Below are 23,892 nucleotides of genomic sequence, written 5' to 3'. Positions count from 1 at the left end.
CATTGGAGTGAAAGTCACATGAGAAAATAACCAGCTGCATGATGTGACAGAATGTGATCACAGCAATGGGACATTCGGACCTAGTGACCTAAGAACCCAGTGGTGGTGGGAGAGTCAAGTTTCACAAGTATTGCAAGTGTGGGAAGCTAGAGAAAATCGGTAGTTGGAGCTGAGCACTTGATATGTGAAATTATCCTGCTTGGATTGAGGGCCCCAGTTACCAGGTCTCTGTAGAAGGCTAAATGTTGAAAAGCTTCATAATCTATGGCTTGGGGCAAGGTTTAGGAATAGGAGGTGCTACATCACCAGGATGTCTAGGAGTAATTTCCAGGAGTCTGATATTAAGCCCTTCTACCTCTCTTTTAAGCTGTAAGACCATGAGGATCCTTATAGACTCTGAACTCAAGACTACATTTTAGAACTAGGGTTTTGGCTCAGAATGTGCTTATGCATTCAAACTTCTAGATGTAAATTGGAATGCTTAACTGGCCTAAAGGCAGGTCAGGAATTGAGCTAGTCCTTCTTCTTGTGACCAAAGTCTGTGGAAGTGGTCCTAGATAGTTACAGTTTTCCCCTAGCAGGGTAAGGACTGTCATCCCAATGAAAGTTACCCTAAGTAACTCACTTGTCTCTCTTCCAATCTGTTTAACAGTCCAAGAGGACTAAGTCACAGCACACTGTCTCTAGTTAGTCTTAGGATGGGCAGTATTTCTGTGCATTTGGGAGATGTCTCTGACCTTTTACAGGTTAAAAGTTCACACTTTCCTTCACTCATCCTTGACTGACAGGGCTCAAGACACTTCTCCCAGTCTTAGAGGAGGTGCTTGGTGATGCTAATGTTGCTGGGCAGAGAGAATGATTTGATATTGCAGGCACCTTGGAGTCTGTGTAGATTTGTATGGTTCTGACGTCTCTCTCTCTCTCTGTCCCCCCCCCCGCCCTCTCTCTTAAGAATCTGATGAACACTATGGATCATGTCCCTCCAAAAGAGACCCACATTTTAATATAATTTCAGGTCCCTGGAAACCTGTCCATGAATTCCAGGTTAAGAACTCCTACAGCAGAAATAGGACCAGCAAGAACAGGCTTTGGGTTTTTTGGCTTTCTTCTTTTGAAATATAAACTTTACTATATTTCAATTTAGTGTTTGCTGTTTGTTTCCCTAATTTACTTCAAAAACTATTTTGGGACTACTTTTTAAGATGTACTTTTCTTTCTGTTCCTAGATCCACAAGATGTTATTATATTTGGATAATTTCAATAACCTCTGGAACTGTGTGTTATTGAAACATGTTTTACTAATCATCAGTTACTTGTCGCAATTCTGTTCTCCTTGGTACACTTGGAACCTCTGCTCTCTTAGTGGCATTATTCTTTCAGCACATGGAATCATTAGCATACAAATCTATTAACACCAAATATGTAACACAGAGTCCTACAAAAATTATTGTAAGAAATGGAAGATATTTAGCTATTAAATGCTGCTGTTGTTTTATTAAGACAATGTGGAATTTAATTCATAAATGTTAGTCAAGGTTTAATTCACCTCATATTCTAACATAGTTACTATGGAACTTTAACCCTCCATTTTACTTTTATTTTCTTTTTTTTTTTTTCCACTTAAGAATGTAAAAATGCTTGTAACTTATATGGCAGTTCTTATCTGGGATCTAGAAGGCAATAACTTCAGCTTTCAAACTTGCTTTGTAAATTACCCATTCTTAGAAGTGGTAGAAATATTTTACACTATCTGAATAATAATGAACAATGCTCTCAGTGATTTATAACTCTAAGAGCTTTATAATTTGATTTATGAACAGCTCTCAAATTTTCCATTGGCAGCTCATACAACTATGAGTAAATTTTCTGGCCAAATGACTCAGTATTTTGCTGCATGACTAATCCCACACTCAGTGTGGAAACTATATAAATGAAGTCTATTTGCTTGTGGATAATAAATGACTACTTTCCAAAAATTCTCTGCAAAGCATTATGAGGTAGATGAAATCAATTACATTGACATTTTAGACTCTCAAACTTAGACTTTTTTGAGAAGTCTGTAATGTTCAAACACACACACACACACACACACACACACAAAGAATGCCACAATAAAACCACATTTCCCCCACAGCATTATCATCAATTCCACAACCCACAGGGTGAAAATCCTACATTAGGCTCTAAACTTTCTGAAATATTAAAAGAACAATTTAGAATGATTCCATTTGCAATATTTTCTCTTACAATGTCTTTAAATTATTAAAAAATTTTTATTATGGTAAAATGAATATAAAATACTTTCCCAGGGAATATTTGCTGAAAGTATTTGCAACTACTGTAAATAATAATTGTTTTTTCTTCAAAAACTCAACATTTAAAAAGATACTAATGATCCATCCACATTACAGCTCCCCTGACTCTGGTGGTTGAAAATCACCTCCAAGATACGTTAAACGAGGTAGGTTCTCCCAAATGATGTGGTTCTTTTACCTTTCAATACAAGAACATGTATGCTGTTGTTGGCATATGTCATGGAAAACCACTGGAAATAAACAGGCCACACAACACATTTCCTCTGATTCCTTTCAATTTCTTTCATGTCACTTAATTCTGAAAGTAAAAAATTTCATCTAGGAACAAGTAGATCACCAGTCCCAAATCAGTATGATTTATTTCAAATTTATTGCTGGAGCCATTCATACATGAAACTTCTGTTTTCAAGGAGGTAATATTTCAATGTAATGCCCTTGAGTGATTACCAATTGGGTAACTTACTCACTTCTATATATGTTTGTAATAAAAACTTACAGGCAATCTGAACTACATTCCAAAATATTCCTTATCTTTCCTCAAAATCATTCTTCTAGTCTGAGTAGTAGTAGTCAGGGTGAGTATAGAAGCAACCATGGGCAGGGGTCCAACATACTAGTCAGAGTTGGGAACCGCCCTGCCTGGCTTCAGGAGCTGTAACCCCTCATGGCTAAGGCTGAGTGAGCGACCTTTGGACCAGAAGCCACTAAGGAGACAAAGCTTATCTTCCGGGCAACAGCACTGCTTCTGTTCCTCTTTTCATAACTGGCCCCCAATGCTTGATCAGTTAGCCAATGACAGGTAAGATTCCCCAAGGGGGGAATGACCTAAGACAGTCATGACCACATGGAGGCCCCAGGGAAGGACTTGGGGGTGCTATGTTGGAAGGGGGTGATAGACCCTCGCCCCTCGGCTTTGACAGAGCTTGAGTTCTCTTTCTGCCTGCAAGATGTCTCTTATCTATTGGCTGTCTTACTTCCCCTGCCTGACTTAATCCTAAAACAATGACAGAGGGCGGTGTATCCCAGTGCTGGAAAGGGCGGGTTTCCTTGGGTGATCAGGCCTGAGAAAGAATACAAAAACTCCTGTGAAACCTGCTTGGCTAAGAATGCTCTTAATTAAATGATAAAGGTCCAGGCAGGAAATGAGTTTGCTTCCCAGAATTTTGTAGCCTGTTAGCTAACAGACCCTGACTCAGAATAGGCCCTCAGAATTCTTTGTATATTATCTATTGTTTGATCCTTACTGCCTGACAATGATTAATGAACTTTACCTGTACTCCTGGGCAAATTAAAAGCCAATACAAACCCTGTGAAGGGAGGATTGGGCGCTCTCCTCTTGAGAGAGTGGCCAGGCCACTCCGAGGTGCCCTCCCCTTGAGGGGGTAGCCGTGCTGTCTCTTTTCCTCCACACAGGACTCAGTAGTCTGTGTGAATGTCTCATGTCTCATCCATGAAGTCGTGGACATTAGGGGCCGGTGTGTGCATCAAGTCAGGGTCAATCTTAACTCTGCAGAGGCAAAAGTAGCCTGAGAGCAGAAAGAACCAGTTCTGGGTACTCAAGGTATGTTAAAACAAACAGCTTAACCACAAATGCCCAGGAGAATGTGTTCCTCTTTTCCTCTCTCTTTACCTCTCCATTTCTCTCCCACTGCTGGTTCCATTCCCCCAGAAACTTGTTCAGGCGCTTCTATTTGACAAAAGAGACTTTTATTAGCCTTTATGCAGGCTTTAATTGCATTTCTGCTCACCGCTTTCATAGTTAAATTTCTCCCAAGATTGTGGACAGCAGCTCTCCTCTGTTTCACCTACCTTCCCCACTTCTACCCATTAATCTGTTTTTAGCCTCTCCCACTACAGTGAATCAGTTCTCTGGAAGGTTTCTAGAGGTCTCCTAGTCACCAGTCCGCAGTCCTCATCTTCCTTAACCTCCCATCTGTGCAACTGTTCTAGTTAGCCACCGAATTGGAACACTCCCCATTTGACTTCCACGCGTTTTGCCTCCCTCTCTCCTTCTCCAGTCCACAAATGGAAGCAGTCTCCAAAATTCTGATTCCAATTCTTTCTGGTATCCCTTCCATAGTCATTTAATCCATTTCCATGACTTCAACTATAATTTCTGTTGATGACTCCAGTCTGTCTTTAGTTCTGACCTCTCCACCCACATTTCCATGAGCCTGCCGGGTAATTTCACATGGTTGTCCTGATACCTCCACCTCAGTGGGTCTAAAACTCAATTTGTCATCTACCCCTTCAAAACTCTTCCTCCACCTCAGCTCATAACTTGTTCTCTTCCTCCCTTTTTCTCAGTTGGTCATTACACAGCTTAGGGTGGAAACATCTTCTTCTGATTCATAAGTTAGATATTTGTGCCACAATTTCCTACTTCTAGGGAGGCCCTGCAAACATATCTGCCATCTTATTAAAGCCACTTACTCTTATCTTTGGGAGGTGGAATGACTAGGTGATGAGGGAAATTGGGGAGGGCCCACCAGCTACTAATGGACAAGGCTGGTTTATAAAAGGTCCCTTCTCACACATGGTGCTATCTCTTGCTCACTCTTGCAGAATGCCTTGTGGATCGGAGAGTGTCAGGCTCATCTTAGCCCCTGGTCTGCAGGTAAGAAGTATAGGTAGGGTCCTTTCTGCCCTAGAGCTGGGAAGGACTATACAATTGACCCTTGAACAACACGGGGGTAAGGGTGCTGACTTCCCTGTGCAGTTGGAAATACGTGTGTAACTTCTGAATCCTCCCAAACTGAAGTACTAATAGCCCAGGTTGACTGGAAACCTTACCAATAACATAAATAGTCTATTAACTCATATTTTGTATGTTATGTATATTATATACTGTATTCTTATAGTAAAGAAATGAAAATATTACTTTTTTACTTATTTATTTTTAGACAGAGGAGAAGGGAGGAAGAAAAACATTAATGTGTGGTTTCCTCTCATGAGCCCCCAACTGGGGATCTGGTCTGAAACCCAGGCATGTGCCCTGACTGGGTATGGAACCAGATACCCTTTGGTTCACAGGCTGGCACTCAATCCACTGAGCCACACCAGCCAGGGAAGAATTGAAAATATTATTAAGAAAATCATAAGGAAGATAAGATGCATTTAAAGTATTTATTTTTAAAAAAATACATGTATAAGCAGATCTCATAGTTCAAACCCACATTGCTACAGGGTCAACTGTGGTTCTTCAGCTATGACTGAGGGGGCAGGGCACATGGAGTCAGGGGAAAAGGAATAAGATGCCCCCTTTTGATCTTGGGTTTAAGCCACATTCTTTAATCTGACTTTACTCTCAATAAGTTAATATTTTAATTTCCTTTTGGTTCCTTGTGTGTGTTCTCAGTTTGGTTGAGAATCCAAAGGGAAGAACAGTTGTACAATGGACCATCTTCTACATAACTGGTACGAAACTCTCAACTATTTTCCCCAACACACTGTCTTCTTTTGGGTGACAGCACTAACTCACTATCATAAAAAGTCAAGAAGTTATATATACTTTTCCATTTTGATTTTTTACTTCTTGGGATGTCTCATCCCTACCCCCAAACTTCAAATTTTTGTGACTTGGATACAATGTTAATTATTCTTTTAAAATGACAACCTAGCAGAAAGAAAGGTATGACTTCTACTAAATTAACGTCTAAAATGGATTGATTAGCTGACTTAATATTTATTGAATTCTACAATGGATTAAGCATTACAGAAACACACACAAAGAAGCAATTAACAACATATCATTATTTGGAGAAGGAAATGATAAATTAACAACAAACAAATCAGAAAATAACAATAGAACCTAAATACTAAATTCTTTCAATGATTTGGTTTGCTTATTATAGGTATCCTTGAGATAACTGATGGAAAGAACAGAAATGAATGCATCTAAAAAGAAATACCTATAATCCTATTGCATGGCAGTTAAGCATTTGCCTGCCAAAAGAGATAAATGATGTTCTGGTGTGCACTTGAAACTTATAAATGGCTGCAGCAAGACTCAGGATGATAACAATTGTGCTGAAGTAATAGCTCAGAAAACCACAATTGCTATTTAGTTGCTTTTTGTTGTTGTTAAAAGTGTAGAGTTTGGGGCAAACTGGTTACCATGCTGTGTTTGTGGTCTTAAGACATGTCTCAAGCATATTTAGGCCATTTTTGCTCACTCACAAATTTTAGTTAATGAGAAGCATAAAGTAAAATGACCTTCCTAAATTCTTAGTCTATGGCCATACCACTCCGAATGCACCAGATCTCGTCTAAATTCTTAGTTACTTCTCCCAGTGTTTGCAGAAGGTTAATTCAGGTTTGTTGCTGTTTTAAATTACTCCACTAGGACACTGAGTCAATGCAGTAAAGAATTCTTCCTTTCCCGATGTGCCACACATTGCAGGCTCTCAGGATTCTCTTCAATAGTCCCTGCACTGTGAACAGGAATGCACTCTCTCACTGCAGTGGGCTGCGGTGTCAGGAAGCTGCTAGGCAAAATGCACATGATACAATGCTCTCTGTCAGCCCAAGCGCCAGAGACCTAGGAAACCTCTCCTGTCTTGTAGTGCAGCCTACACTCTGACATTCAACATTCCCACCTTATACAGCATCTGCAAGCAGAGTGAACTCATAACGGAATGAGATTAGCATGTCAACAACTTGAATGTTTATTTTGTTTTATGAAGTTGTAAGTAAGAGAATAATCCATTGTTTCCCATGCTTATGTATCTGGCATTTATGAAATGCATGAGGCAATGCACTTTTGAGTTTCCTTTACTGCGTACACATGGTAATATGTTAAAGGTCTTAAGAACATCAATGGTTAAGCTTTTAAGCAGATATGCACAATTGATTTTGTACCATTAGAAAACAACACCAATAGAGAGATCCTTCAAGCACATACAAAACTTAAGTATTGTCATGGATTCTTGCTTTTCAGAATCTTACAAACTACTTTTTTACGACATAATTTCTTGTTTCTTAAATATTCCAAAGAGTCCACCTCAATAATGATTAGAATTCACAAATACAGTAATGGGCTACCTTGCCATTATTACTGCAGTTTCCTTATACAAGTAAACAAAACAAAACAAAACAAAACAAAAAAACAGCTCCGCACAGCATTGCCTTGAGAGGAGCATAACGCGGTACCACACTTGGCCGGCGGGCCAAGGCTGCAAGATGCCGCAGACTGCGGCAGCAGCGGCGGCGTCCTGGCCAGGTGGCAGAGGCCGTCCACAGAACGGCGCACTGCAGCGCACCCGCCATACCTTCTGCGTTGGCATTGAACCAGCGACCACTGACAAATCTCCCAGCCATGGATATACTTTTAGCTGGTTATGAAGAAATGAAAGGGGGCAAGAGGGACAGAAGAGGGAACGTGTGCATTTTATGTGACAGATCATTATTGCCTCCCATTCTTTAAAAAATTTCTCCTCCAAATGTTTACCAGCCAATCCCAATTTCCTTCATCTGCCAGTTCTCTAAATCTGAAATTGCCCTTCCCTTGCAAACACACTAAAATGAGTCAGATTTTACAGTAAACGCATAGATACATGAGATCTAAAGTGCCCCGTCTCGGCACGAAATTGCACCAAGTTTGGGGTAGCACGGCTCACGTCTGCAGACCGGAGCGCTCTACTGGGGAGCGCTCCCAGTTAGAGGGGCTTGGAGGTGGGTGGCCTCCCGTTCCTGGAGGACCCCAATTCCCAGGGAAGGCCCTTCCCGATGTTCACGCTTCAGCGTGCGAGGAACCCCCCCCGCAAGCAATAGCTCACCCGGCTGCATCTTCCAAAGCCCCAACCTCAGGGCGGGGCGCGGGAAGGTGGGAGGTTGGGGGTAGTTCAGCGCGTTTTCCCCCTGGCTCCTTGGCGCCCCCTGACGCCGGGCTCCCCTGAAACTCGGCCAAGGGAAGCTGGATAGATGGAAGACCCAAGCGTCGGGGAGCTTAGAGGCACCCGGCTGGCGTACCCTCGGACAGAGCAAACTGGTAGGCGGCCCCGCAGGAGGGCGCTGGGCGCTCAGGCCCGAGCGTAGCCCGCGGCCGCCGCCACAGCCGCTGCAGCCATGTCCGCGCGCCCGCGCTGCCGCAGCCCGGCTGTGATGTCATCAGGCGAGCCCCCACCACGGCGCCCCATTCCCGCCCCCCGCGGGCCACCAAGGCTGCAGCCCGAGCGCCGCGTCCCCGCCCCAACCCACGTGCGCCCGTCTTTGGGATGCTAAGGCCGGCCGCGGCTGCGAGAGGATGCACAGAGCCGGGGTGGCCCCGGCAGCAGTGCAGCTCCTCCCAGCCCGCCGCGTCCCCGGCGGGGCTGCGCCCGGGGGCTGCGCTTGGACGCGGGCGGGGGCGCCAGGGGAGGGAGGAGAGAGGCTCCCGACCGCCAAATCCCTGCCTCGTCGCCGTCTGCTGAGTCATGGCAAGCGCTGCCCGCAGCCCTGGATCACTTGCTTAGTGCTTTTGGCGCGGGGTGCGCAGCCATTGGGCTGGGCGCGGGGCCGCGTGCGCCGGGCATGACGCGCTGATCCGCGCTCCCCCGTGCCCGCCGCTTCTGTGTGCGCCCCGCACTGGTGCCTGTGCCGCCGCCCTCCAGCCCCGCCGCCGAGCTGTCCCCGCTTCGCCCGCACCATGATCGCCGCGGCTTTCCTGGTCTTGCTGAGACCCTACAGCATCCAATGTGCCCTCTTCCTCTTGTTGCTTCTGCTGGGCACTATCGCCACCATCGTCTTCTTTTGCTGCTGGCATCGCAAGCTCCAGAAAGGGAGGCATCCGATGAAATCGGTCTTTTCGGGTCGTTCAAGGAGCAGAGGTAAGACGCGCCGCGACGGGTTTCCTAGGGCTGGGAGGAACGTTTAAGCTGATTTGGAGTGTGAAGCGCAGTTGGCTCTCCTTTGCGCTGCGCCCTGTCTCCATCATTGCCCAGTCCCCAGGCAGAGTACGTTTTTGGATTTAACGTCCCTCGCCCTTTTTCCTTCCTCCAGTCGGCTGGGTTGGGGGATAAACACAGCGATTAGAAGAGGTGGGAGGACAGGCGCGGACGCAAATTCTTAGTGCCAGTTTGCTAAAGCCACTAACGGTAATTGGAGCCCGAAGCCTTCCTTCACCTATCCATTGCTGACTTTCTTCATGGAGAGTTAGGGGCTCTCCAACTCCCCCAGAACTTTTCCTAAAACTTCTCGTGTTGAAATCATCTAGAGACCGATGGCCTAGTAACCTCCCCGCCCTACAGGATGTCCCCACTGAATTCGAGGCGTCTGGAATATGCCTTCCTGATTCCTCACCCCACAGGTAAGGTATCAGTTATTCGGCAGGTAAAGAACAGGGAGTTAAATGAAGTCTCGTTTTTCTCTTTTTCTCCCCAGATGCTGTTATGAGATCTCACCACTTTCGTTCTGAGGTAATTTATTTAGCGCGCACGCTCAAGGTCAGAAGAAGTTCTCTTTCCGAGTACCAATATTAATCATACTGTTAAGAAACCAGTAGGGCATTGCATGGCGAGCATGCTGCCCCCAACCGAACTAGTGCCCAGGGACGAGTTTCAGCAAATTTCTTGTGTAGTGGAGCCGCTGTAAAAGGGGGGGAAAGACAGCCTCTAAATGCATTGCAGACCTTAGAAAACTTAGCCTGGGGGTGGATCTCAGCTTCGTTTAAATCTGCAATTTGCCTGTGGAAGCTTTCTGGGTGCTGTCAGCTGGGGTTGGTCACTTGGATTATCCAACAGCAGAGCTTTTTAGAAGTTAGTGCAGAGCAATTCGATCCACACGCATTTCATTTTAGACTTTAATTTTTATGTTACTGTTCACTGATAAAGCTCTCCCATGTTTTATTGGGGCCATATGATGATTTTTGCAAAGTGATGGTGGTAGTAATCGAACTTTATCTGATTGTGTGTGCAAGCCTCTACTCTCAAAGTGTGGAGCATCCCTCCAGTGAGCAGGTGGGACTGCTGAAGCACCAGCTCCACTGAAGAGAGAACAAAGTAAAACAAAAACATAAGCTCTCCCCCACCCAGCACTTCTTTACGAGTTTCCAGGACAATCCCACTTAGTATGAGATATTTTCCTGTGTTTTAAAGACAGTTTCACACAACCAGGCTTGGAAATTACTGGTACCAATGCTTGTTGTGGTTTACTCATGTTAGCAGACTTCATAGTTAGACACGCTCCATTTACTTGCTGTTTGTCTGAGAAGTTATTTTACATTTCATTTCACTAGTTAATAAGATATTTTATTGGACTCGGGTTAATTGAAAGCTTTAAGTGCATTATTATAACAGCCTTCTAATGTTGCACAATGAATAATTCTACTACATGTAGCCCTGGAGAGTGAGAACTCTGTGCACAATTTAGTATACTTAAAGAGAATAAATTAGCCAGTCAGATAACTGGTCCTTTCCTGGCTTTACTCTAACCAGCTGTGTGGTGCTGGGAAACTCTCTACTCAGCACCATAGCTTTCTCATCGGTAAAAAAGGACTAATAGTATTGGCAGGGTTGTAAGGGGGAAATTGATTTCAGGTTTACAAGTAATTATGTTAAAAAACCCACTTAGTTCATAGTAGGCATTCAGTACTGAATAGATATTATTACATTTTGTAAAATAGAATTAAAAAATGTAAAAATAAAAATTTGTTTGCAAATTTTTAAAGTCTTTATTAAATTAATTAATTTAAATCTATGGAAAACAACACAGACTATGTCTATCATGAAGCTGCACTTTTTGACTATCTAATTTATTTACTAGGTTAACCTACACAGATATGACAAAAATAATGGCCAGGGTGCAAACATCAAAATTTAGGATTTTGATTTTAAAAAGAGATTACCAATTCTGTACACATACATGGTAGAACCAGAATAATAATCTTGTTATGGATTATTGTATTTGCCATCAGGTGTTTCAGTTAAAGCACAAACAGGAAAAAAATGAGATAGAACTATATCTTGTTTACTTATCTCTCAGTTAAGCACTTGTCCGGAGCTTGCATTTGGGTAGCAATGCTGGGAGCAGTTGTTTAATGCCTTAACTCATTTCACAAGAATGCTGGTACAGTCTGACATCCTGTTTGACTTCATATTTGCCTCATCTGCTAGACTGTGAGCTCCTTGAGGGCATGGACCATATCTCTCATTTAAGGGTGTATCCCCACTGCTTGGGATAGTGGGTTCTTAATAAATACTTATTGAATGAATGAAAATTTTTTTCAGTGGGTGCCAGTTCCCATAACTGGGCAAATAGAACTCAGATTTGGGCAAAGAAGAAAAATACACATCCTCAGGACGTTGCTCAGAATTCAACATTGGCTGAATCCCTACTCTTATCTTTCTAGACTTTTAATAATTACCCTGGAGTTTGTATTAAAAATGTAAGTCACTGATTATAACAAAATGGATTTGGCCAAATTATCTCAGAAAATCAAATGCAAAATTAGCTTAATTTGTTGATGGGCTACCTGGGTTCCTTTGTGTACCAAGTTCCTTCAATAAACAACTGAAAGAATATTATTTTATAAGTGAAAATCCTGAGACTGTGTTGCATGAGAATGTCATATTTCAACACTGTTTTATGTTGACCACAAATAAACATGTTCCCTTAAGGGTAATATAGGGAATGTTTTCTTCTCCCTTTTTTCCAAAATGTCATTTCCTGTAGTATTTTCTCCTCGAGAAATGCCTCCAAATTTTTTGTATTCCTGTATATTAAAAACTTAGAATTTGCATGGCATAGTGGATATTCTTGTTTTTTAGCAGTCGCTTCTCCAGACTATCAAAGAAACGGTTTTCATTTTCTGACATCCCATAATCATAATGAATTAAGAAGTCAGTGCCTTGTTCCTCATTCGAATCTTAGTAAGTAGGTAATTCATGCTCAGCAATTCCATAGTGGTCAAATAAGAAAAGTGAGTTTAGGATCTGCTGACTCATTTTGAAATCTGGAAGAGCTTTGGGAAAGCCCTTCAACACATGGAAGAAGTTCAGTTAGCACTTTGCTGCTTTACTTGGGAGAGGACATTGCTTCTGCTACCCACATGCCCAGCAAGATTCCAGCTGGGCAGGGAATTTTAGGATGTTCCTTCCCAGATAGAGAAATACTTCTCCAGGGAGGAAAACCATGGCATTGGACCCAGTTTGCTCTGGGGAAGTTCTGCAGCAGGGAAGGAAGCCACATCTCTCATCGGAGGAGCTCCAGCTTTTTTCTCTTCACTGAGAATATAATAAATACATTTCTCCAACTTTGTGTCTTCCTCATGAAAGTAGAAATAAATAGTAAAGATGTTGATAAGATGTTTTGGAACCATAACCACCGCCAAGTCTTTGTATTTTCACTTACTTGCAAACTTGTCTTTACTAGCTTTTTATTAATCCTTTAAATTTTAATAATTAAGATATGAGAATGTGAAATTATTAATCCACCTGGCAAGGACTAAACAGTATAACCCCAATTCACTGACAGATAAAAAAGACAGATAAATAGAAACAAGTGTTTTGTGTATGCAGATAAAGAACATGTACAGCAAATTAATTAATTAATTAATTCTAAATTGCTAATGAAAAGAAGTGATTTCACATTGATGTAGGACACAGTCTAGAAACCAAATGCTCATTCTGTATCTAAGACGTGCACTTCTGAAGATTTATAATGTTTTATGCTATGACTTTATACAATGATTAACTGTTACACTAGATTCCTGTGGTGAAAATCAGGCAGTGACAATCTTGATTTTCAGGAAACTTTAGAAAGTGATATGGGTAATTGAGGTACCATTAGGTTACAAGAAGGAGCCCTGGGAGTACTTCAGTAGACTGCAGACAATTATAATGCCCTTTGAGAATACCCAGAGTGAACAGTGGTAAATGATCCCCATTCATCAGCTCAGCAGAATAAGGGAAGCCTTGTTTGATCAAAGGAGGGGAAAGAGTGTGTTTTATGTCCATCAGGATTTGAGTAAATATCTGCATTTCCCATTTCAGGTAAAGGAAAGAGTTAACTCAAGTTAAGCAATTCTTGAATGATCACATAGCAAGATAAGGAGTGAGTGAGACAAGCATGCCCAGCTACATTTTGTCTGCCCTGTGGTGTTGAACTGTGTCACTTTCACAGCTGAGAAAGTAATAATTTGCCCGAAATTCTCAATGAAAGAGAGAAGCTAAGCAGAGTGAATTTTTAGTGGACAGTTCTTAAAAGCTAAATAAGCAAGTCCATTAGGTTTTTCCAGTGATTATTCAGGTTATCCCAAGTGAAAGGATGGTCTACACAACCCCTCGCGGCCTCATTAGATTCCCAGAGTGACCCTGTACCAAATCATTGAAGAACGGTCAGTAAAATAACCACATTTCATAGCTTCTTATTAAATTTACATCTTTCATTCAGAATCACCCAACTTACTGGATTAGAAAAAAATGATAGTTTATTATTTAACTATCTTTTGCAATTAGTTTATCTTTACAAATAAATTCTTTGCCTAGAATTAAACTCCAGGTCTAAATTAATTTTTACTAATTAAATCAGCCTTAATTTGAACTGTGCAATGATATAGTGTTCATTTAGTGTCACACAATTATTTAAAAAAAACACTTTTTTTATTGTGTGCGAGGTTCGATGTTAGATATAGGGCTAACAAAGGGTCCAAGTTACAGACCTTGCCCTTGACAATTAGTTCTAGGTCACTCCCAATATCAGCGCTGAAATTTTATAGTTACTGGTTTCTTCTGTTACAGTAACTGAACTGCTGTGCTGTTTCCAGCTATGAGTCACAAATGTGATGAGAGCATCAGAGGCTGAGGTGTACCAGTACAGCCAGCACATTGTACAAAGCTCACCGTATTCGTAGATGCTTATTATAGCAGTCACTACGACTGTATAGTTTACTCTTCAGCTACATGGTGACAAAACAAAATGCTAAAAGGAAAAAAATAAAGGAGGGAAAAACTTTTTTTCATGCATTCAAACTAATTAAACACAAGCTAGATGAAGATGAAAAAAGCTTTTCCAGAGAAGTTTGCCTCTTTGTCTAACCTTAAGGTTCAAGAATGACTGTTTGTGAGATTTGGATTATAAAAATATAATCAGGCTAACAATGACAAGTATTGTTCTAATGAAAGGAATACAGGAGTAAAGTTCAAAAGTCCTGATTTTGAGTTCCAGCTCTGCTATTAACTAACTGTGTGATCTTGGTCAAGTGTCTCAGTGTCTCCAAGACATATGGTTGGTGTTCTTACTGGTAACATGAAGATGATCTCGGAAGCACCTTCCCGAAGTAGTGGGCCATGTTTCTGGTATGTGTAAAAGCATCATGCTAAAAAAGCATTATGTAAAACATGATTCCTGCCTTCGAGGAGTTTAAGGCAGGCAAAGATAAAAATATAATTAGCTTAAGTACCAAGTAACAAATTATGAATAGAATAGGAATTGTTGAAATAGTTCTGATGAAATGATTGCTCCTAGCTGGGGTGATCGGAGAAGGCCTCCAAGAGGAGGTGATGTTTGTGCTGAAGCATGGGGTTGAGTGATACATAGCTAGACAGAGAGAGAATGAGAGCAATCCCCCAGTCCAGCAGAATGGTGTGAAAATAGGCAAAGATTTAGGAAGGCACACCTGTTTTCAGAGCTCAGAATACACCAATAGGATTAGAATGATGGGTTCTTGATACTGCATAAAGGAATATAGAGCTGGAAATATAAGTAAGTTCCAACTACAATAAAAATATTCTTGTATACTATTGGACAATTGACAAAAGCCTTTGACATAACATTATTTTATTTGAACACCTTAGGAGGCTACCTGCTAGAAGCCCTTTCAAGAGAAACAAAAATTGCCATTGTTTTTTTCTGGTACTGTAGCAAAATGGCCTCATCACTTTTTTTTTTCACTCTGAAGGAAAATGAAGAGTCGTGGCTTCTGCTGTAGAGGGCCTGGGAAATTGACTAACTGTGGGCCTTTCTGGTCACTCTGAAGCTCCACTTTTGCAGGGCGCCATGTTTTCGGGTCCAGTGCACAGGCATCGCTGTGTTATATTTTGATTGCAGACACCATGTGTGGAGGGATTTTGACACCCTGCTCATGTGTTCAGTGTTCATGACAAACCCCCATGCAAAGTATAATAAATTTGCAGGTAATTCATTATGTACAAGGCCATTTTTATCCGCTCTGAAATACATTACGTTTTTATAAAGTATTTGAAAAGCGTGTGTCTATATTTGAACTTCTTCCTTGAAAATTCCTTCCTTTTGCACCCCCCTCAAATCCTCAGGCCTACTTCTTCACCCTCAGCCTGTGACCTTTGTGTCTTAACTCATAGAGAACATCAGTGCCATCAAGTAATAGCACCTTAAACTTCTTGCCCCTAAAAATTAAGTGAACATCTTAAACTTCCCTCCCAGTCCAACGGAAAATTCATCTGTTTTTTATGCTGATATTTTATGCTTATGTTGTGAATTCCTTTTTTTTAAAATCTTTTGGGCGATGTTGTTCCATTATTCCTTACCTCCTCTTCTCTATACCACCAGCTCTTCCCTTGGCAAGAGAAGTTTCCTGAAAAAGGCTCTTTATTTTTCACCTCCTATTCCTCACCTCTCGTTCATTCTTCAACATAGTACAATGCAGCTTGCACTATGGCTACTATTTAAAGTCACTTAAACTCCCCAGTGATTTCTAAATTGCTAAATGAAATACAGGATGGGGCAAATGTGGGTTTACAGTTATTCATATGGAAAATAATAGAATAATTAATAAATAATAATACAAGTACAAACTCTGTTTTGTGTATTCATGGTAAATCTGCTTTTGCCATACCCCATATTTCAGTCTTTACTATAATTGACCTATCTTATATTTGACACCATTGGACACTATTTGCTTATTGAAACTCTTCCAGGTTTTTGGGCAATACTTTCTTTTTTTCTTTACTTTTTTTTTGTATTTGATAGATGTTGACATTTATTAAACATTTTCTTTTAAGTATATTTCATTGATTATATTATCACAGTTGTCCCAATTTTTCTCCTCCCCTTTATCCTCCTCCTCCCTACACCACCCACCTCACCCTCCAGCATCCCTCCCCTCATGGTTCATGTCCATGGGCAATAATTTCTTTATTCCACCCCACCCCTTCCCTTTCTGGCCATGGCTCCCTCTGTTCCTATACTGGGTCTTCCACTTATATGCTGATATTCCCAAGGTACTGCCTTGGGCCTAATTTTTTTTTAAGCAGCTTTATTAAGATATAGTTCACATACTATACAGTTGATCCATTTAAAATATACAATTCAGTAGTTTTTCATGTATTCCCAGGGTTGTGCCATCATCACACAATTTAATCTTACAACATTTTCATTACCCACCTAAAGAAACTTTGTATCTGTCACTCCCCACTTCCCTCCCACCTTCACCCACTAACCCTGAGAAACCACTAATGTATTTTTTCTCTTAATAGATTTGTTTGTTGGGTTTCATTTTTGCTCACCCTTTTCAAACTTTACTTGTGTGATCGCATCATGCTCACTGTTTTAGGTTACTTCCATACAGTGATTACTTTGAAATCTGTATCCCAAATTCACACTTCATCTTGACCTTCAGATACAGAGAATCAATTGCTTTCCCTTCATTTTCACATGATACTCCATGGGTGCCTGAGAATAAATGCTGAGCTCATCAGTCCCTCACCATATCTGCCTCCATTTTGGAGAATAGTACTACCCCTTCTACCCTCTACAATTGTTCAAACTAGAAATCTGAAAGATATGACAGGCAACTTTCTTATCCACCCTTCCCTGTTTGTCTTTAAACCATGTAATATCTCTGGGGTCACCTTCCTTATTACCCCCATTGTGATTATCTTGGCTCAAGCTCTGTAATAAAACACCTGACAAATCTCCTTGCTTCCCCATCCTCAATCCATACACACTAGTTTTACAAGGATCATTCTGAAATATCAATTAATTGTTAAAACTTTTATCACGATCATTTTATCTGAATGTTCAGATTCAACTAATCTCAACATAAAATGAGTGATTAATAAACAGGGATTTACATTCTCTTGCAGCAAGAAGCCTAGAGATGTTGCTGGCCTTGTTTGAGCCACTCTGTGTGCCATTGCTAGTGTGTTTGGGATAATCCTGGCCTTTCCCTCAGGGTTGCAGGGTGGCCAGCACAGCTCCAGACATCATGCCCAAGTTCAACAATGGAAGGAGGGGAAGGAGCAAGCCAGCCAAGGAAGGATATTCATCAGGAAACCAAAACCCTTGCTAGAAGCCTTTCCAGTTAGATTTCTTCTTACCCTTGACAGGTCAGAACAGTGTCGCAAGGCCATCTCACACTGAACAAAGCTTGGGGTATGAGCTTTATTTTTCTAAGCATCTGCAGTAGAGGTAGGCTAGAAAGAGTTGGGTAAACCATATTCCTCTTCTGCTTAAAATCCCTTAGTGATTCCTATTTCCTTTGAGATAGTGCAGGTCAGCCTTCTTAATATAACATCAGAGGGATGGATCCCTATACTGATCTCCTTGCGATAGTTCTAGCTTAACCATTTATCCGCACCTGTAATTATCCGAGCGGACCATGACCTTTTAGGATTATTGTTTTTGTCATGGTATTTCCAACCAAGGAAGCCTCTCTTTTTCCTTTCCTCTCTTTGCCCACTCACCTGTAACAACCCCCTAAAAGAACCCCAAAAAACAAAAAACAAAAATACTTGGGCACAAAAGACTAATCCTGCTCTTCCTCTAAAACCCGGTTCACAGGTTATCTCCTTCAGGAAACTTTCTTAGTTCACTCCTCATAATCATAATTGAGGTTTTTGTTTGTCTGTCTTACAGGATTATATCTTGAACATACTATAAATCTCTAGTTTTTAGCTCAGTGTCTGGCACGGACTGAAGCTTGGTAAATGTTCCCTGACTGAATATTTGACATTTTCTAAAAGTTAGTTTAATTCTCAATTCTCATGGATTCTGTAACTTTCTAGATATTCCCACATCCCTCTTTTACTTAAAGGGAAAGAGACAGACGCTTTTTGGTTTTTATTTCAGACATACAGTTATGCCTTGTTAAACACCCTGTGTTTACTTCAAAAATACACAGATTCAGACACTCTTAAAAATGAGTTGAAAATATTCCCTGACATTTTTATTCATTATTGGATAGATTTTAATACTTTGATGTAAGAGTTTTGAACAAAAAAATTTAATATTTAATGTTTTCATTTTAGTTTAAATCTGAAGATCAATGTAAGCATATTATGAGTGATCTTATCACCAATATTATCACCCAACTCCAGTGCCTGAATTTATGGTTTTTTTTACAGTCACATTGGTATCAAGTGGTATTGATTTAACTGTCATGATCTTATGAGAAAAGATCATGGGCAATTTTAGTGTGCAATTTGTGTTGCTGCCTGGTGAGGGACAAATGGTGTGCTTTGGTAATCTTTGTTCAGTTAGAGAAATGCAGTGGTGAATTTGAATAAAGAGCATCAAAATGCCAAATATCAAGGTAAATAGAAAATACTATTTTATTTTTCTTAATTAAAATGTACATGTAATTAAGAAAAATTTTAATCCTCATCTAAAGATATGCTTTTTTATTGATTTGAGAGAGAGAGAGAGAGACAGAGAGAGAGAGAGAGACATCTTTGTGGGAGAGAAACATTCATGTGTTGCCTCCAACTGGCGACCCGCCCATGACCTAGGTATGTGCCCTGACTGGAATCTAACCGGTAACTTTTTGGTGCATGGGACGGTGCTCCAACAGGGTGACCCAGTCAGGGCAAAAATATATATTTTTTTATTTTTAAATATGTATATATTGTAATATATATTTTATTTTTAGAGAGGGGAAGGGAAGGAGACAGAGGGAGAGAAACATCAATGTGCAAGAGAAACATTGATGGGTTGCCTCTCTCACACCCCCAACAGGGGACCTGGCCCACAACCCAGGCATATGCTCCAACTAGGAATTGAGCCAGTGACCTCTCAGTTTGCAGGGCAATGCCCAATGCACTGAGCCACACCAGTCAGGGCAAAAAAATACATATAATTTTTTAAAGCATAAATTATAACATTGTCTTGTGGGGTTATAATATACACATTCTATGTATTTCATAAAACAACTATAGTGTAGAGAAATATGTAGGGGGATAAGTGAACTCCCTATATAATTGCAAGGATACATATTTAGGATGCGTATTTTAATTCCATGAACAACCAATACAAAATGGATAATAGATAAACCCTATCTAAATTCTAAAAAATATCTGAATGATCCAAAGAAGGAAGGATAAAGGGAACAAGGGAACAAAGTACAGAGGGATGAACTGAAAATAAGATGTGCCTTGAGTGAGAATGGAATCAGGGAACTTTTGGTTTGCGGGATGATGCCCAATCCACTAAGCCATACCAGTCAGGGCAAAGACTCTGATTTTTACCTTAGTGTGCACGTCACCTTGTTCATGTCCAATCATTTTCTTGTAGTTAATAATTTTTTAGGGGAAGGACACTAGAATTGCTGTTATGACATTATTTTTAAAGTCTGAAATGTCAAAGTCTTTTAAACTAAGACTTAGATATCCTAAATTCCAGGAATGTTACATATTACTAGATAGAACTATTATACTGTGTGTAAAATTCTTCTATTTAGCACTCAGAAATTTCACATGGGGATTTGGTTAGTTATTGACCAATGTTTTTTAAAAATTATTTTATTGAGCAACTACTAACTATATAGACTATACATACTGCAGAATATTGGTACTGCATAATACATGTGTAGATTATAGGTCAACTGAAAGCATTATCCTCTTAAATTCCAGTTTTATTTTTTGTTTTTATTTATATTTGTGCTACATAAAATATTAATAGACTAAACACTCCAATTAAGGGATAAAGATGATCAGCATGAATAATAGCAAGACATGACTATATACTATTTATAAGAGATGTGCTTAATGAAGCAGTTAGATTGAGAGTGAATGAATGAAAAAACATAAATGATACAAACAATAAGCATTAGAAGATTGGCATGGCTGTATCCAAATCAGATAAAATAGATATCAAAGTAAATAGTATTAACAGAGATTAGAGGGATTTCCATTATGGTAAAAGGGCTAATTGTCCAGGAAGACATAATCATAAATATGTATGTACCAAATAACAGGGCCTCAAAATACAAAATTTAAACATTGTCAATGTTTTTCTTTTTTTAAAAATTATTTTACTGTGTTCTATTATAGTTGCCTGCATCTACCCCCACTACTCCTGTGCCCCACCCCAGCCATTCCCACCTCCCTCCCCTGCTTCCAGCCCCTCTTGGTTTTGTCCATGTGTCCTTTATAGTTGTTCCTGAAAACACTTCTTCCCTTCCTCCCATTATCTCTTCCCACCTCCCCTCTGGTTACTGTCAGATTGTTCTTAATTTCAATAAACATTGTCAAAATTAAAAGGAGAAATAGACAGTTCTATAATTATAATGGATTATTTTAACATCCTCCCAGCAATTGATAGAATGAACATCCACACAGAAAATCAGTAATGGTATTGTTGACCTATATAACCCTCAACTGTCCTGACCTAATGGATATTAATAGAACATTATACTTACATGATGCGTTCACAAAGCCAGACTATATTCTAAGTCATTAAACAAGTCACAATAAATTTAAATTTAAGAGGACTGAAGTCATACAGAGTATATTGTTGATTATAACAGAATCAAGTTAGGAATCAATAACAGTAATATCTCTAGGAAAATCTCAACCATTTGGAAGTCAAATAAGATGCTTCTAAATAAGTCATGCATCAAAGAAAACATAGGAGAAATTAGAAAATATTTTGAACTGAATGATGATGAAAACAGTATTTCAAAATGTTATGATGCAGCCAAGACAGTCCTTAGAGGAAAACACATAGCTTTACCTGCATATATTAGAAAAAAAGAAAGCTCTAAAATTTAAAAACTTTTAAACTTTAAGAAGTGAATGAATAAAAAAGGCAAAGTAAACACAAAGTGGGTGGAAGGAAATAATAAAGATAAAGCAAATATTGATGAAATAGAGAAAAAACATGCAATAGAGAAATTTAATAAAGCCAAAGTTGGTTCTTTGAAAAGATCAATGAAGTTTGTAAGCATGAAGCTAGGCTGACCAACACACACACACACACACAAACATCAGTGTTAGGGCATATGGGAGAGAGGTTATAATTGTAGAATCCACAGATATTAAAAGCATGAGAGAATATTCTGTGCAACTTTATGTCCAAAATTTGACAACTTAGTAAAATGGACAAATATCTATCCATAGTTCTCTGATTATCCATCCTTTCATCCATCCAACCCATGTATATATATCTTCAAGCCACTGTCACTCCCGAATCCTGAACTCTAAAATAGCTTTGACCACACCTGCCTATCTGCACCTCCTTATGTGCTCTTAGTGAGTTTCTTCCTTACCTCATCAGGACCTCCAGTCCTAAATTTTCCTTAGGCTTCAGCCTGTCTGCACTCTGTGACTTAATTTCACTTGCCTTTCCACTAAGTATAGGCTCTTAATCAATTGTACAGAGAAGTGTTCATCTTTACTGTTACTTTGCTCATGCAATTATTTCCTCTACCACATTGACTTTGATAATTCCCAGACCAGAGTCTAATTCACTGACTGCATTTCTATTCTTGTGCCTAGGAAACTTATCTTTGAAACCCAGTCATTTGGTTTGTATGTTATCCATCAGTCATATCTGTTCCTTTTTAGTGTTTCAATGAGCTGCTGCTTTGTAAAGAACCACTTAAACTGCTAACTATTTAGTATACAGTTTTGGGAATTGGCAGTATGGGCTATGCCCAGATGGACAGTTGTTCTGGTCTGAGTCAGGCTTGACTCATCACAGCTGGAGCTCTCTTATGTGTCTTCGGTCAGCGTCCGGCTGACTCACTTTTCCTCTGCTTGGTCTCTCTTCTTCCAGCAAGCCGACCCAGGTTGGGTGCAAAAGCAGCAAGAGTAGAAGTGCGTGAGGCTTCTTGAGGTCTAGGCTCTGAACTCTTATAGGACTTCTGCTCACACATTGTTTTGGGCAAAGCAAGCTCAGAGGGTGGGGGGAATAGAGTCCTAATGGGAGAAGTTGCATAGTATTGCGGTCACTTTAGCAATCTGTCATAGATAATTGTTTATTTATAACTGACTGTACTTCTCTCTACTATCCCCAAAACATTCATCTAAAGCTTTTAAAATTCTTTTTCCTAGACAGTCTTTTCCAATATCATGGCTTTTATATATATGAAAATTACTTCCACCTGAAATTTCTAGGCCTAACTTAAATCAAAAACGTTTTGAGAGATAATTTCCAATTTTAGAATATTTTCCATCACCCTAGAATTATTTCTGATGCCTGTTTGCAATCATGAGAAGTGTTTCTACTGCTTGCCTCAACAAAACCATTAATCTGCTTTAGTATCTATAGAATTGCTTTTTCTGGACATTGCATATAAGTGAATCATAACATGTAGTCTTTTGCGTCTGGCTTCCTTCATGTAGGTTAATGACTTTGAGGTTCAGCCATGTTGTAATATGTATCATAGTGTAGCATATATAAGTAGTTTGTTCTTCTTTATTGCTGAATAGTATTCTACTCAATGAGTATACCACACATTGTTTATCCTTTCACCAGTTGATGGACATTGGGTTTCCCCTCCAATTTTTAGCTATTGTACTATAAGAAATACTGCTATGAATATTTAGTTAAAATCTTGTGTGGAGGTATATTTTCATTTACCTTGGGCAGACATCCAGAGTAGAATTGCTAGCTTATATTGTACATTTATGCTTATTTATATATTTTATCCTCACTGGAAGACATACACATTGATTTTTAGAGAGAAGGGAAGGGCAAGAGAAAGAGAGGGAGAGAAACATCTATGTGAGAGGAACATTGATTGGTTGCCTTTCATATGTACCCCAATTGGGTACTGAACCTGCCACTTAGGCACGTGCCTGGACCTGGAATTGAACCCATGACCTTTCAGTTTGTGGGACAACACCCAACCAACTGAGCCACATCGGCCAAGGCTATGTTTAATTTTAAAAGAAATTGTCAAACTTTTCCAAAGTGGTTGTACAATTGAACATTCTTACCAACTATGGGTTCCAGTTTTTCACATCCTTGGCAATGCTTGTTATTGTCTATCTCTGTGATTATAGCTATTCTAGTGGGTCTGAAGTGGTATCTGTGGTTTTTATTTCCTTGTCCCTAATGACTAATGATTTTGAGCACTTTTTCATGTACTTATTTGCAGTTCATAGATCTTCTTTGGTGAAATGTTCTAACATTTACCCACTTTAATTTTAATTTAATTTTTTTTACTATATCACAATATTGAGTTTATTTCACATATATATTTTTGTCTCCTGACCATTTTAATTTGTCTGACCACCATTACTACTATGTCTTTCCATAATATTTCATATATACTTAAAACCAAGCAAAGGGTGGAGTTCTATCCTTTCTTTAAAAACTAAACAGGTGGACTTTGGCCAAGATGGAGGTGTAGGTAGATATACTTTGCTTTTCACACAACCAAAAGAAGAAGAACAACAAA

The 23,892-nt window shown here is 39.8% G+C and overlaps 2 protein-coding genes across 5 annotated transcripts in view; one reads left to right on the top strand and one right to left on the bottom strand.

The window, feature by feature from the left end:
- BEND6 (BEN domain containing 6) overlaps positions 1-8,374 on the bottom strand; it is a 56,976-nt gene extending 48,602 nt beyond the window's left edge. For all 3 annotated transcript variants that reach the window (XM_045843491.1, XM_045843492.1, XM_045843493.1), the window contains exon 1: positions 8,093-8,374. The gene's annotated coding sequence lies outside the window, so the exon portion shown is untranslated. The remainder of the gene's footprint in view (positions 1-8,092) is intronic.
- Positions 8,375-8,940: 566 nt separating this feature from the next.
- The window catches only part of DST (dystonin), a 435,502-nt gene continuing 420,550 nt past the window's right edge, over positions 8,941-23,892 (top strand). Inside the window, exons 1-2 of one of the 2 annotated variants that reach the window (XM_045843503.1) lie at positions 8,941-9,121; positions 9,675-9,709. In XM_045843503.1, the coding sequence (XP_045699459.1) occupies positions 8,941-9,121; positions 9,675-9,709 (216 nt within the window). Of the gene's footprint in view, positions 9,122-9,674; positions 9,737-23,892 lie in introns of both variants that reach the window. The other variant, XM_045843510.1, reaches the window with a different exon arrangement.

Source organism: Phyllostomus hastatus, unplaced genomic scaffold, assembly GCF_019186645.2.
Source record: "Phyllostomus hastatus isolate PE091 unplaced genomic scaffold, TTU_PhHast_1.1 phas_contig_40, whole genome shotgun sequence".
NCBI lineage: Eukaryota > Metazoa > Chordata > Mammalia > Chiroptera > Phyllostomidae > Phyllostomus > Phyllostomus hastatus.
The sequence above is the reverse complement of the archived record's forward strand: the minus strand, read 5'-3'. Positions and strand labels throughout refer to the sequence as shown.